The 16,428-nt window shown below is 36.0% G+C and overlaps 1 protein-coding gene across 2 annotated transcripts in view; it reads right to left on the reverse strand.

Moving 5' to 3' along the window:
* Positions 1–9,695: 9,695 nt before the first annotated feature.
* Positions 9,696–16,428, reverse strand: part of LOC107724821 (uncharacterized) — an 8,015-nt gene continuing 1,282 nt past the window's right edge. For both annotated transcript variants that reach the window (XM_016533898.1, XM_016533897.1), the window contains one exon: positions 9,696–13,684. In XM_016533898.1, coding sequence (XP_016389384.1) covers positions 9,927–13,684 — 3,758 coding nt within the window. In that variant the 3' untranslated portion in view covers positions 9,696–9,926. The remainder of the gene's footprint in view (positions 13,685–16,428) is intronic.

Raw genomic sequence — 16,428 nt, forward strand, 5'->3', positions numbered from 1 at the left:
AACATTTAGTACTTTCTTGTACTCAAGTAAATATTTGAATTACTTTTATTTGAGTAAAAGTAAGAAAGTAATAGATTTCTGATGTAATTAAGTATTAAATGATATTTAATGTGAAACATAGTGCAGTAAAAAGTACAATATTATTCTTTAGAATGTTGTGAAGTAAAGTTTTCTAAAGAAAAACACTTTGATAAAGTACAGACACTTGAAAAGTATACTTTTAAAGCAGAGGAAAAATACATCAATACTGTCCGCCTCTGGTGTTTGATGCACTGTATATTATGAAATCAGCTTTACAATTTTACATTTATTTACAATTGACTGATAAGCAGCCAGAGACTCACCGCGCCTTCAAAAAAATCCAACTGAGGTGCGTAGACCAAAAAAGGTTACCCAAAGGTGAAGAGCTTGAAAAAAGTTTGCACACTCAAACATCAAAGCATCACAAGCGAGATGAGAACAATATAAGCAATTTACTGAATGAAACAAGGCAAACGTTTCGGTCACATGTTGACCATTTTCAATGCCAAGCAATTGACTGATAAGCAATTTTTCTGCATCTCAAGTAATTGGGTAGGTACAATGAAATCCATTTGAAAACTTGACAAGTCTTGCAGCGTCTCATGGTACATTCCAAACTATTTTAAAATGCATTTGCTAAGTCTTTTATAGTTTTGTTGCATATTATTTTAATGAGCTCAAATTTAATTGACTGACTACAGAGAATTAGGTATTCCTTAAAAAATCAATTTGTCACACAGCAGCATGATTTAAAATAAACTAGTGGTGATTAAAATTTTGGAAAACTTTTAGAGGAATAGTGATACTAAAATATGTCTTATATGTTCATAGAAATATTAAAATAAAATCTTGATGTTAGTTAAAAAAAAAAAAGTCCAGGGACACTGTATCAACCCAAATAAGTAGTGAAATAGCATTTGAAGACATTAAAATAATGAAATTATCCTGTCATGTCATTGGAAGGGTATTGATGTTTGTTTAAGAGTTTGATTGAATGAAGCTTTCAGGTTTACTCTGACGTATTGGTCAAGTGAGTTGTGTATTCAGGACTCATTACCCCTCTGTGTGGTCTGTGTTTGTGTGTGTGTTCGAGGGGCGAGGGTTGATTCAAACTGCCCGACACTAATCTATGTCGTCAGGACTCTAAACACTGATAATGAGATTCGCCTCCCCCTTAATGAGGCTGATAATCACTGTTTGACAACCACCTCACACTAATTGTCAGCAGATGTTTGTGACTTGTGTATTTGTAAAGCTGTATTGTGGTGGTAATTAGGACTAATGTTAACTAAATAGACAGACAAGCTTTATCTAGCACTTGTCTAACACAAACATACATCTACAAACTACTCAAGATGATTGCCATGCTACAAAGTTCGCAGAGGAATGTTTTCTGAAATATTTTATTTAATATTTCAGTATTTTGTTTTATAATGACACTGCCAGCTTTTCATCCTTCTGAGATATTTGGCCGACCTACAGAACGAGTTTCTGATTAAAAACTTCTGATTAAGTTTTCTAAATGACACTTTTTTGGTCGACAGAAGATTTCACTTTCAGATAATTTCACCCATACCCTTAACAGTTCTGCACATCAACATGTCAAGTTAAAAATTACTATTTAAATAAAAATGTTAATTAAAAAATTTTCTAAGGGGGTATTATTTGCTTTTTGTCAAACCAAATAAAACTTGATTATAAATTACAAACCACTGTTTTCAATTAGACAATATAAAATGCACTTTAAATAAACTACAATCTTATTTTTTTCAGTAGAGTAGTTGTGGCAGTCAACTGTGAGGTGGCTGATGCTTATACTTTGGCTTTGGTTGTTTAAAGGAAGTGCATGAAATCATATATTGTGTTTTTATAGTATTTCATAGTATTTTACAGGTTCTAAATGTTTTTTATACTTTATTTTTTGACAGATTTTCTGTTTTAGTACACACAAATACAGAATGTAAACCAAAATATTTACAACAAGATACTCACCTTCACAGAAAAAAAAAGAGATTGCAGTAATAAAATAAAAAATTAACAACAACAGTTACATGAGGTCTTACAGGAAATCAAGAACCGCATGGTACAGATAGAAGTTGAGGTGCACTTTGGAAGTCTAGCCATTGCTTGTTGAAGTATATAACAATCCCATTTCCTCCAATAATTTCCCCCTTTGTTCTTCTGTAACTGAAGGGAGAAGGTCATTTTTTTTCCATAGAGCATATTTGACTGACAATACTTAGAAGAAGATCCATATAGGGAGGGCTTCTCTTGAGCCAACATTTAGTAACTGCTTTCTTACATGCAACTAAAAAAATCGTTAAGAGATAATTATCACGCTTATTCAAACCCTCCGGAGTGACCCCTGGAAACATAAAAAGAGAAGGACTGATGGGGCAACCCTGTCTATTGAATTAGACAGACTGCCATTAATTTTTATCCTAGCTGTTGGTGATGAGTATAGTGTCTTTATACATTACATACATTTTTTATTGAACCCAAATCTACCCATAACTTAATAAAGAAATTCCCAACCAACAGAATCGAAAGCCTTCTCAGCATCTAAGCTGAGAGAAGGATCACATAATTTTTCCTTTTATTGATATAGTCAATAATGTAGGTTCTAAATGTGTGAACGATTTCAGAAGACTAAACACAAAGATGGAAAAAATTACATTGTTGCTGCTAGTTGAGCTACATGAAGCTTAATAATGTTGTTTCTTGTGGATTCATGAGAAATTTGACTTTGCAGCATCGAAGCACAAATACAAGCATTAAATTACTCTTTAATGCAGTATTCTTAATATTAAATTTGATCAAGTTTGATCAATACATTAATGAAGCATTAATGTTTGTTAAGCAACATCATGATAAGCAAATTTTAAATTTTCCTGATTCTCTTTGAATTAATCAGCTTTCATTTTGTTGAGGACATCACATGGCCATCAAGGCAAGCACTTGCATCATTTTGATTGTATGGTCCTTGATTGCGCTGTGACTGAAAGGCACTAACAACCTTCTTCATTTTCATAATTTTCAGGGCAGCAGTCTTCATTTGCTTCTCTCTCTCCACCATGATGCCACACTCTGTTTTGAGCAAATTTTCTCCTTTAGCAATCTTTTCCAGGATAAGAGTGTCTTGTTTCATTTTCTCGAGTCCAACAATGCGGTCCGCAAAGCCAGGACTTTTCTCCTCTTTCTCGGTTTTGATCAGGATTTCAAGATATTCAGCTGTGGACAGAGATTTTGACTTCAGTGCAATTTCATCTAGTCTTCTTAAAGGGTTAGTTCACCCAAAAATGAAAATTAGCTTGTGTTTTACTTACCCTCGAAGCATCCTAGGTGTATATGACTTTCTTCTTTCAGACGAATCCAGTCGGAGTTATATTAAAAATTGTCCTGGCTATTCCAAGCTCTATCATTGCAGTCAGTGGGTGTTGCAGTTGAACAGTCCACAAGTCGTCAAATAAAGCTCGCGCATTCATAATAAAACGTGCCGCAGACGGCTCCGGGGGATGAATAAAGGCCCCCTGTTGCGAATCCATGAGTTTTTGTAAGAAAAATATCCATATTTCAAACGTAATAAACACTTTTCTCTCACTTCCGCTGACTGTCATCCACTGAAGCAGTTCCGGAGGATGAGGTAAGACGCGCGGTGTTGCGTGATTAGTGACGAATGCGGAGAGAGAAAAAAACAAAACGCTGGTCACGAATTAGAAGCACAAACTGAAGATTTGCAAAGCGCACTGCGCATACGTCATACGCCTTCAGCCGGAACGGATCCGCGTATGACAGATACAGATCTGCTCTGTTATCAGTTTACGATGCGATTCCTCTTGTGTCACCAAATCTTGGTGTATCTACGATTGTGAGCGAATAGGGAATTGAAAGCCAGGCTGATTGTACAGCACATAAGATGAGACATTAGATGTCTGACTCTCGGCCTGTGTGCGATCAGTGTCACTTCATTGATTAATTTGAAGCGATATGCATCCTGCCTGAATTTGTCTTATTCAGCGATGCCGTTGACAACCATTTATCCATGTCGAATAGTGAATGCATAGTAAAGGTTTATTATTTATTTCTAGTTATTTAATTATATTATTGTGATTTGACACATGGTAGGCCTCTCAGCCAATGAGACTGCACTGTTATAAAAGTAGGCCTAGTTAGTCATTTAGCAGACACTGTTATCCAAACCATACTTACACAGAAACTCTGAGAAAACATGAGAAGCAATCATTTGTAATATGTCTATTAATCTAAACATATATTCAAAATAGACTTTGTTTTGTCTGAAAACATAAATATAGTCTCAAAGCCCTTTTCACCTATGATTGCCGGCAGCAAGTGTTAAATACATACTGTACTACATGATGTTTTATGCATTATAAATAACAATTTAACTGCACACAATTTATATAAAACTACAAAAATGAAAATATATATAATTTCATTAAAGAATCCACAAAAAAATATTAAGCAGCAAAAACTGTTTTCAATTGATGATAATAATAAGAAATGTTTCTTGAGCAGCAAATCAGCATATTCCAATGATTTCTGAAGGATGTGACGCTGAAGACTGGAGTAATGATGCTGAAAATCCAGCTTTGCCATCACAGGAATAAAATACATTTTAAAATATATTCAAATAAAGTTATTTTAAATTGTAAAATTGAAATGTAAGCAATATTATTAGTGAAATTTTGATCAAATATATGCAGCCTTGGTGAGCATAAGAGACTTATTTCAAATAAATTTAAAAATCTTACTTTCCACAAACTTTTGAACAGTAGTGTGTGTGTGTGTGTGTGTGTGTGTGTGTACTGAACCCATGACCTTGGCATTGCTATAGTGCTATACTCTAGTTAAACAAGAAACTGCTTGTGTTTGCATGTGTGCTAACAGCTTGGTTTTTAAATGTATTATGTTTTTCACTACATGCTGTAAAATCTGAATAGTCCCCCTGTCATTTCTCACTCACCTCTGAATCTGTTCTTCCCAAACATGTGTTAGCTAGAATTCACAGAGGCATACAAACACACAGACTGCAAGCCTCATGTTTGCACTGCTACATATTTCATGCATGTTCTTTGTATGTCTGGAGTCTGGACGGTTCAGTTCTTTGGCTCCTCAATGTTGTCTCTCTCTCAATGTAATGTCATCTCTGCAAACATTTTGTCTTATTAATTTATACGGGGTTTTTTTAGGAATGGATAGTAAATGTTTCCAATCCACTGCTCATCTTCCACTAAAAAAATGGTTGTGTCAGTCTGCAAGTTCCTGATAGGAAGATGCAAAATCTAAATTCTCCACCAAACCTGTGAGATGACATTCTGCAAATCTCCACAGCATATCTGCACGAGATAGCCTCATCTTTTTAAAATATTGCTACCTAAGAAGCCGTTCTCCAGCTGACTGCATATCATCCTCCTCCTGCTGGATTCAAAATGCTCTGAGATTCCCAATGCAATTTAGCAGATAGTGAGAGAAAGATTGAAATATGTGACAGGAGATGGATTTGGATGGTAAAGGGACAGATAACGTTGCCATCCAAGGATTGAAGCCTGTTGGCAGAAAATGTCGTACACCATGATAAATACAGCCCCTATAAATTAGTATTATACTATATTATGTTTCTGCATGCGATTTCTTGTTCTTATTTTTTTTGGGTGACACTCATGAAAACACGTTCAGGTCATCTTTTACTTCAAAGAAATAATTCTAAAGGTAAATTTATGTATTAAATTTTTTTTTGCAACTCCCATTATTATCAACAGTAAAACAAAAAACTTCCACTTGATGTTTGCTTGCAGCTGATCTGTTCTTCTGTTAGGAGATTTTGAATATCTGATGCATTTCAGCAGTGGATCAGAAGGAGATTTTGTAAATGCATTCATGCAGACACATGAAAACTCTAAAGACAGAGGATGAGACGATATGAAGAGTGAAAAACATGACTGCACAAGGCATCTCTCTGTTCTCTGTGCATTTTCTGTTTGGACTAGAAATACATTTTGACTCAATGAACACCTCAGGAAACAGCTTCTAACAGGAAGACAGACAACATGTGACCTGACCAAACCAAAATAAATAATCCCTCAAATTCCCAAACAAATATACACATCAGAATAGACCATTTAGTCTCTCTCTCCATTGGGTTTTTCAATTCAATGAGTTTTACATCCGTTTGTTTTCTTTTATTTTGAATTCCATCTCTGAGATATCCTGTGGAATTGTTCCTCTCCTCTCAAAAAGTGTAGAGCCGTCGCCGTCCTGTCACATACATTCCTGACAATCTCTGCTCAAACTGTTTCACATTTCATGATGTCCTCATTGTTGTAAAGATTAATAATCATTTGACAGAATTTGATCCACATGTCCAATAGCTTTATCATATGCTTACATCCATAAGCCAGATGGGAATGAGCTTCATGAGACATTTCCTGCCTGGTTTCCCTGTTGGCATTGTAACGAGTGAGTTTATATTGGATGTTTCCTGTGTTTGGCGGTCTTGTTTATTAAGCTGAAGTGATTGAGCGGCTGGCTGCACGTGGTGCAGCACTTCAGCTGGAGATTAAACTAATCAAGCACCATCAGAGCCTTAGTATGTACTAGGAACACAGGAGTTTAATGAGAAAACCCCATCACAAAGTCAAATCTTGAATGAAGTGGTGGCCTAAAAATGGTCTGGACTGAACCATCCTGTCATGACTGTGACCTTGAGTTTGTTTCTATCTAAGCCTCTTCAGCAGGTCCGGAACCAGAGAGCTGATGAAAAATGCAGCCCTACTTCCTTATCATATATAATGCACTGGAGCAAGACACTTTACTCCAGGTTGCTTCAACTGTAAGTAGTTTTGCATTCATTTAAAAAAGTTATAATGTTCTAATGGCAAGTAACCAACCTTTTACTGTTCATGTCATCTGATAAAATAGTTTAAAGAGTACTATAAAACATGATCTTGGGTTACGAGTTCTTGTGATGCATTTTGAAGCAAAGTTGAGGTTGGTTTCGACTTAAATGTAAGTAGAATAATTCAGTTTAGGTAGGCGCATAGGAATGTTCAATCGTTCTAAATTTTAAATAATAGCAGAGTCCACACCGTAACTAATATTAACAGCACAGAGGAATGATATTGTTGGAAATCGTTTTTTCCAACTGGTGAAAGCTAGGTCATGCATTCATGACCTCTAGACTGGACTAAATTTGCTGTAAAGTTGCTTTGCAATGATTTGTATCGTGAAAAGCGCTGTACAAATAAACTTGACTTGACTTGACTTGAACAATGACAAAAAAAGAAAGAAAGAAAGAAATAATAATAATAAATAAAAAAAATCCATTATATACATAAACTTTGCTAGATTTGTGATGTTGATAACAAACAAAGATGAAAACATGTAAGGATGATTTAAATGGGTTTAAATTTCAGGTAGTACCACACTGTTTAAAACAGATTGTGAGGATGCATCACGCAGGATAATGTGATCATAAATGGCAAAATTTGACCATCACATGTTTTTGCATAAATAAAACCGCAATGTATATTGAGTTTGTTGACATTGTACTAGTATATATAATACTAGATCAACAGACAGACTTTTACTTAAGATGCCAGTTTTTATACAGAGAAATGTAGATCTGCTTTTTCTAATTGTGTATTGAATGAGCTTCAAGGTATATTGCATATGGAATCTGTACCATCTCTTGCTTTGTTTAAAAATATGTTTTTTTAAAGTTTAATTTTAACGGAACTGTGTAAATGTTTAAATAGATGATTAGGATTTGTGTTGTTTTTTAGACACTGGTGTTTTGTGTTTGTTTATTGTGTGGTGTTATGTACTTTTTTTTATTTTCTGCTGCCCATCTTGACCAGGACTCCCTGGTAGAAGAGATAGTCTATCTCAATAGGACCTTCCTGGTTAAATAAAATAAACATAAACATAAAAAAATGTACCAGTTTCATTAGCGATGACCAGTTTCTCTTCTGCTCTTCAAGGACTCAAAATGCAGTTTGCCCATTATGTGAACAGATGCTGGTTTGCATTTCTAGCTCTCTGATAATAGTTTGTCGCCATCTGCCAGTGCGCTTGAGGAAATACATTGTATTGCAGGGAAAAAAAGGTCTGATTAAATCCCTGATGGTGAGGACAACATTAGAGCTAGTTTAAGAAAAAACGTATTTATATAGTATTTTATATAGTATACAGTGTTGTTTAAAAAAAACAATATTATTTGTTTGTCAATAATACTATAATGTCTCATTTTGTAAGCTTATGAAAAATATTATTTGTTTGTTGATTTGTCTGACTTTAAAACACTCAGTGCTACCTCTCTTGACAAAGCATAAAATCTGTCATACAATTTTACAGAAATACTTAAATTACAAAAAAAAAATCATATAATTCTGTGTTTATTTATATTTTTCAGATCTCAGAAGGTACTGTACAACAGGATTGACCCAGGTATGTATGGTTCCACTTCTACTGAAGTAAAAGGAAAATAATAATAATACACTAATAAGAATTGTTCTACTGAGCTACTGTGCAGTTCATTTTTCTTCATCATTCAGATTTAAAAAAAAAAAAATTATTTACTGAAATACAGGAAAGTAATATTTTTTTCTCACCGAAACAGTGTTAACCCTTTTTTTTATTTTAACTTTTTCTTATGGATCAAAGATACTCTGTATACCTTTACATTTTTAGTATATTCTCATAATAATCAGATCAGAATATTTACATTAATTTCAGAATATCTTATATGTAATGCATATAGTGTGTCTCTTTTTGTTTATTTATTTGTTCACATAACATCATTGAATTACATTATTTTGAAGTCAACAAATCAGTCTCAAAATGATTTTAAGTGGTTATCTAACAGGTTTCATGTATTCATCTCTATATATTTTTGTCAGTTCACTGAATTGTAGCATAGTATTAGCTAGCTAGTTATCTAGCAAACAAACTGTTAGTGAGCAATAGAACATATTAGCATGTTAAATGCTAAGCCTGCTCCTCAAAGGGAAAGTCCACCTGGAAATGAAAATTCTCTCATCATTTGCTCTTTCTTTCTTCACATAAACACAAAGAAAGGTGTGTGAAGTTTTGTGTAATGCACATAATCCAAGTGAATGGGTACCACCCATTCACTTGCAATATATAGACTCATAGAGATAAATTATTTTCCTAAAAATTTTCTTTGTGTTTATCTGAAGAAAGAAAGTCATGTACATCAGGTATGACATGAAGGTGAGTAAATGATAAGATCATTTTCATCTTTGGGGGATTCTGAACCGTATTTAAATACATAGCCTATATAAACACTCCTGAAACTTTACGGTGTGTTTGTGACCATAAGCATAAGTTGATTTTGTTATTAAAGTTACATTGAACATTTGCTCTACCATAAGGACAGTCCATATTTCATAATATCAAACTGTTTTAAGCAATACTAATACAACTTAATTTCTTGAAAACTTGAAGGAAAATCATGAAATCATACATTGTTTTTATAGAAATGTATTGTATTTTACAGTATTTGAATGTTTGCATGATTTCGGAAGACTAAACACAAAGGCAATACATTCTTTTACATTTACATGCAGTATGTTTTTATCCAAAGTAACTTGAAGAGCATTTAAGCTAAAAAACAAACTTTGCATTATTAAAGAGACAAAAACCAGCTTAAAATTACTCTTAAATTCAGTATTATTTATGTTCTTTATTCTTGATGCACGTGTAAATGAAGCATTCATGTTTATTGAGCAACACCATGTTAAGCAAATGTAACTTTTTCCTAATTCTCTTATAATAATCAGCTTTCATTTTGTTGAGGACATCTCCTGGCCATCGAGTCAGGCACTTGCATCCTTTTGATCGTATGTTTCCTGATTGCTCTGTGGCTATAAGGCACTAACAGCTTTCTTTATTTTCAGAATTTTCAGGGCAACATTCTTCATTCGCTTCTCTCTCTCCACCATGATCTGGCGTTCTTTTTCGAACAAACGTTCTCCTTTACCAATCTTTTCCAGGATAAGCGTTTCTTGTTTCATCTTCTCAAGTCCAACAATGCGGTCCTCAAAGCCAGGACTTCTCTCCTCTTTCTCGGTTTTAATCAGGATTTCGAGATATTGGGCTGTAGAGAGAGATTTTGACTTCAGTGCAATTTCATCTAGTCTTCTTAGGCAATCAGAGGACAATTTAATCAACTTCATTAGTTTGTCCTCAATTCCATGGAGTTCGTTTTCAAGTGCATCAAGCATTTGCTTTGAGTCCATGAACCTTCCTTTAGCAGCCATGAAGTTATCTTTTAGCTCTTTAATGGTTTTTTTCTCTATTTTTGTTTCATATGTCCACATGAAATTTTCCCTTGAATGAGCAGAGTAATGGCAGTTTTCAGGGCAGATCATGCAGTGGTCATTCTCCATCACAGCACAAGTTTGCACAGCATCTTCTGCAGGGAGGAAGCAGTTGGAGTGACATGTGAAGAAGCAAGTGTTGCAATTCATGGTAAAACAGTTCACAGGGGTTCTGTTTGCTTTCATCACCTCTACCTCTTGTTCAAAATTCTCATTTTGTGCCATGTTGTCACTCTCACTTCCCAAACATTGCTTGAATTTTTTTATTTCACTCAATTTAGAGAGACCAGCGGTTATTTGAGGGGTCAGACTTGCCATGGCTTTCTCAAGACGCTCTCGTTCCTCCAAGACCTTTATAGTCAGTGTCAGATCTTTACTTTCAATGGCCCCAAGTGTCTTGAAAAAAGCCTTCATCTGTTTGAAGGTTTTGTCCCAGACAAGCTCTGTCAGTTTATCTCCTCCCTCATCATCATCATCATCATCATTATCATCTAAATCGTTGTCGGAGGTTGTAGGCTCTTCTATTTTTTTGTCAGCATACACAGATGAATTGTTGAACTTGAAATGGGTGGGTTGTCCCTTTTTATTCTTTTGACAGGGCAGTTCTGCTGCTTTGATGGCTTCTAGAGCTGGGATGTCTTTACCATCTGCAAATGTCACTAAAACTAGGATGTTCTCTGCGATGTCTTTGCCAAAAATGGACAAAACTGAGTCAAAGATGTACCTCTGGTTGGCACTAAGGCGGGCAAGAGAGGCCTGGACAACGAAGCAGACGGCATCAATGTGATCGATTCCCAAAGGGCTACAAAGAAAGCTTTTTATCTGCTCTGTAATCAGTTTATCGTGGGCGATTCCTCTTGTATCACCAAATCCAGGTGTGTCTACAATTGTGAGGGAGTAGGGAATTTCAAACCCAGGCTGATTGTACAGCTCAAAAGATGAGACGATTGATGTCTGACTCTCAGCCTGTGTGCGATTGGTCACTTCATTGATTAGTTTGAAGCGATAGGCATCCTGCCATTTTACACCTAGTATGTAATTGACCATCACATTGATGAGTGTGGTTTTTCCTGCACCTGTTGATCCCAAAAGAAGAATTACTTTGTTTTTCACATCCTCCACTTTTCTTCCGAAAACATACTGATTAAAACTTACATTCTCTGCCATTTTTTGGTGTAGTATCAGTGAATGGACTGATGGATTGCCCCTTTTTATTCGTGAAGATTGATTCAAGAACAAACCACTCCCATCCTTATTTGTTTCTTTACCCATAAAACTGGCCGAAAACACAGTTTCAGGACTGGGGAGACTCACTCCATCATTACCACAGTTTGCAAAAACTCTGACTGTGTAATCTGTGTCTTGTTTCAGTCCCTGAAGAGTGCACTCCCTGTTCGTAGATTTCACAGACTTCCAAGGCTTTTCATTTTCCTGATCCTTTGCGCATTCTCTGAACTCCAACACGTATCCAGTGACCAGAACATCCTCCCCCACAGATGTAGGAACATCCCAGACTACAGTTGCAGTCTCAGATTCTACTTGTTTCACTGTAGGTGCTCCAGGAGGAGCACATGGACGAGTCCTGAAGAGTGATGTTGTGTCACTTGTCAGACTTACTCCTGGACGACACACAGCCTTGCAGGTAAAACAATACTCTTTGTGTGGTTTTAACTGCTTGACGGTGACCTGATCTGAAACCCCATCAGTATACATCTCTGTCCATTCAGAGCTCTGTGCAGACTGATATGAAATACAGTACAAGTCCACACAGCTAACACCACAGTCAGGAGGTTTGATTTGCAGATGTATGCAGTCATGCTCAGCACTCAAGAAAACCGGCATTGGTGGTTTTGAGGGAAGCTCATACTGTGAGCTGATGAGTCGCCCTCTTTCATAAACATGAATTGAAGAGGCAGTGCTGAGTTCATCTGGGATTGATGCAATGCAAAATTCAATGTTCGTTCTTCCTTTATTGGCTTCTTTGAAATCGAGGAAGGCCTGTATGGTTTCCCTGGTCAATGTAGTTGCATCTCCTGATGAAAACCATTTCCCTGTCTTCTTTGAGGAGTTTTGATCATAACTTATTTGCTCTCCATTGTTACAAGATTGTGCCTTCAGGTAATTCTCCATGTCTGAAAGGTGCAGTTGCTTTTCATTTAAGGAGGTGAGTGCAAAAGCTATCACATAGTTATTGGATGCCTTCAAGACAACTTTGTCCAATTCGTTGCTGGATGAAAGAACAGGAACATCTTTCATGATGTCAAGGTACGATCTAACAACATTCATCTCTCGCTCTCGCTCATTTAGATACTTGGTTACCAGAGCACCCTGAAATGGGGATCTTTCTTTGTCATTCAGGGCATCAACAAGCTCCTGTTCTTCTTTACCTCCACCCCTTATGGATGGAAGAACCCTGCAGAGATGTTTCTGAAAAACTATTTTATAATCTGAACAGAGGACTTTACATTTTCTGATCTTAGCTGTGATTTCAGGAAATTGAATGGCAATACTGTCCCTCATCAGATCTTGACATTGAATGTCACAGTTATGCATCTCATCCATGATTCGTTGGACTCGTCGTATTAGGCTAACACTGATCTCCCTGACTAACTGAGCGGCTGCTGAATCTAGTTTTTTCAGAGGGTAAAGCCACACAGTCATGGGCACAGCATTCTCTCCATGTTCTCCCAACAGTTTTGGTAGCTCTGAGTACACCTTGATGGCATCAATATAGGAGACCGGATTGTTTTCCAGAGCAAAATCTCCATGAAAAGTGCAGCTGAACTTGTCAATTTTCTCTTGTTCCATTTCATTCATTTTCAAAGATGCCTGGCCCTCTACTGATATTAAAGGTATCTTTTTGATTGATGCTTGGAGGTCACCTTGTATCTTTTGATGGTTTTCATTGGACGAAACCTCACGATCAAAAATAAAGAATGCTTGAGCTCCATACAGTAGAGCCGTAACAACATGTGTGGCCGAGCCCTCCTGAAATATATTGCAATGCTTTACGTTCCCTACTCCAAGATGCTCCATAGTTAACTGCTCAAAGCGTGAGGTTGTATGATAATGTAAGGTGACTCGAGACTGAAGTTTCGATGCCTTCTTGTCATTTAAATAGTCTGCTGATCCTTTCACACTGACCATTCCACTCAGAAAGCTGGCTTCAAGAGATGCAGAGACATTAAGAGCACTGGCTTTGTCTTCACTTGAATCTGTGGCAATAATTTTGAAGTCAGTGTTTGGCTGTGGTCGTACATTAATATTCCTCTGCAGCATCTCAGCATCCCAGAGGGTTATTCCTTGAAAAAAATAATTAAAAAAATAATTTAAAAAACGCTTGTTTAGTCTTCAAATATGCGGTTTGTTAATAAAGATAACATCTATTTAAACATTTTCTTAAGTTTTCGGAGATGTGAGCTCCAGGGTGTCAGTGGCCGCAGTGCGATTTTGCTGATGTCTCTATAGTGGTTAAACATGAGATATAATTTGTTTTGGGTAAATCTCATGTGTAGTCTTTGGTCTCATTACTCTATTATGTGTTCCAGAGCAAATAGTTTTGGCTGAGGGTAAAATCTCATTACGTTATATTTTATGTAACTTCAATGCTGTATTTCAGAGCACTGCCTTTGTACTTTTGACTGTATTGCCTAGCAACTTTTATGATGGCTGTTGTTGTTGTTTATTAAATATTATTATTCAATAAATAATGTTTTATAATAATAATAATAGTAGTATTTAATAATAGTATTTAGTATTGGGAAACAGTGTGTGTGTTTGTGATGGTGATTTTAGTTACATTGTTCTGCTATTAGATGGCGACAAGAGACTGTTTTTACGAGTCAGCAGTAAAGACTTTTATATTGAAAGAAACTGAAAAGCTGTTGTAAACAAGGAAGTTATTTTTACTTTCAACAACAGCTTGTAAGAAGCAGCCAACAAATGCACCGAGCAGCGTTGTCATTGGAATTCCCCCTTAACAGATGAAAGGATAGTATGACAAAGATATAGCTTTCCTCAGAGGATATTCAAACTAATGTTTTATTGTGAATATGAGATTGAGCTGAAGAATGAATGCTGTATCAGATGCAGGTAATCACACTCGCTCAGTCAATCTCTCTCTCTCAAAATACTCTACATAATATACAGCTTTTAATACAGTAATACAATAAGCTTTTAATGAAGCAACTCAGTGTTCCATCGTTACTAGTTCTAAAGTGACGTTTTTGAATTAGTAACAGCTTGGGCTCTGCTGTTAAACTGTGAAACTGAGATTTGAATCCGTGGCGGAAGGAAGTAGTTATGCACAAAAGAGGGCTTTTAAAGACACTCCGTTGCTTTTGAACTGTTGTATAAACGAAATATCACACTCATAGCCGTGAAATATTGCTGTATATCGGCATGCTGTGATTACCTACGGCATTCTGTCACGACACATTAAAGAGCCACAAAACTGTATTTACTGTTTGAATTTCTTTAACAAAAATGATATAATTTGAAAGCTGACACTTTATTGGCAGCCATATCACTATGCAGCCCAAGACTGTTTGCCCACTGAAGCTAAGCAGGGTTGAGCCTGGTCAGTACCTGGATGGGAGACCTCCTGGGAAAACTAGGTTGCTGCTGGAAGAGGTGTTAGTGAGGCCAGCAGGGGGTGCTCACCTTGTGGTCTGTTTGGGTCCTAACACCCCAGTATAGTGACAGGGACACACTATACTGTCAACAAGCACAGTCCTTCGGATGAGACGTTAAACCGAGGTCCTGACTCTCTGTGGTCATTAAAAATCCCAAGATGTATATCCAAATTATATTAAAAGCATTTGTCAAGTTGAATGAAATGACTTTATTTATTGCTCTCCAGTTAAAATTAAGTTGCCTCTTTATTGTAGTAGCCTACATATTATTGCCTTTAAGTGTACACATGCCAACCAAAATCATAAAAAAATGCCCCCCAAAATATCTGTGTAAATGGTTCAATAGATTAACTATGCAGAAAATTCATTATAGTTTCATAAAGTTTAAAGGGGTCATATGATGCTGCTAAAAAGAACATTATTTTGTGTATTTGGTGTAATGAAATGTGTTTATGCGGTTTAAAGTTAAAAAAACACATTATTTTCCACATACTGTACATTATTGTTTCTCCTCTATGCCCTGCCTTTTTGAAACGCGTCGATTTTTACAAAACTAATCGGTCTGAAAAGCGAGGTGTGCTCTGATTAGCCAGCTATCCAGTCATCCAGGTCGCCAGTAGCAAACAATGGAGCGCGCTCTGCTGGACAAACTAAGTAATTACACCATTTCAAGCATTTTATCTGCATTATATGTTCTGAAAAAAATGTTCATATCGGCGGCATATTTGCCGATACCTATATATCGGTGACAGGCTCATATCGGCCGATAATATCGGCAAAACGATATATCGGTCGGGCTCTACTATTTACATAAAATATAATTTATTGAGCCATAATATTTAATAAACAACAACAGCCATTATAAAGTTTCTAAGCAATTCAGTCAAAAGTACAAAAGCTTAAAGTCTGCATGGAATCAAAATGTACAGTATTCATTTTGTTAGCACCCATTGCGTATTTATTTTGTTAGCACCCATAGTATTGAGATATCCTTAACCACACCCCTCCAACTGTTAGTTTGCTGCAAGTATGAGATGGAGCGCAAAAATAAAACCCTGCCCTCTATTCAGTATTCCGTTTCAGTTGGAAATATATCATTATACTGAAATAAAGTCGGCAACATTCACGTGGACTTTATATATACAGTATATATATATATATTAGGGATATGCCGGTATCAAATTTTCATGTTGCGATTAATTGCTAATGCTTTTATTACGGTATATGGTATTATCACGATATTGAAATTGTTTAAAAAAAAAGTGCTGTCGAAAATGTTAAAAAAAAGTTAGAAAATAAATAGCCTATTAAGTCTTAATATTGAAGTATTTGGCTCTGTGATGAACATCATAGCAAATACAAATATTTGAATGGCTGTTTAAATAATTTAAACACCTTTCAGAAACAGAAAG

Source organism: Sinocyclocheilus rhinocerous, unplaced genomic scaffold (genome assembly GCF_001515625.1).
Source record: "Sinocyclocheilus rhinocerous isolate Xijiao unplaced genomic scaffold, SAMN03320098_v1.1 scaffold2500, whole genome shotgun sequence".
In the NCBI taxonomy this organism is placed as follows: Eukaryota; Metazoa; Chordata; class Actinopteri; order Cypriniformes; family Cyprinidae; genus Sinocyclocheilus; species Sinocyclocheilus rhinocerous.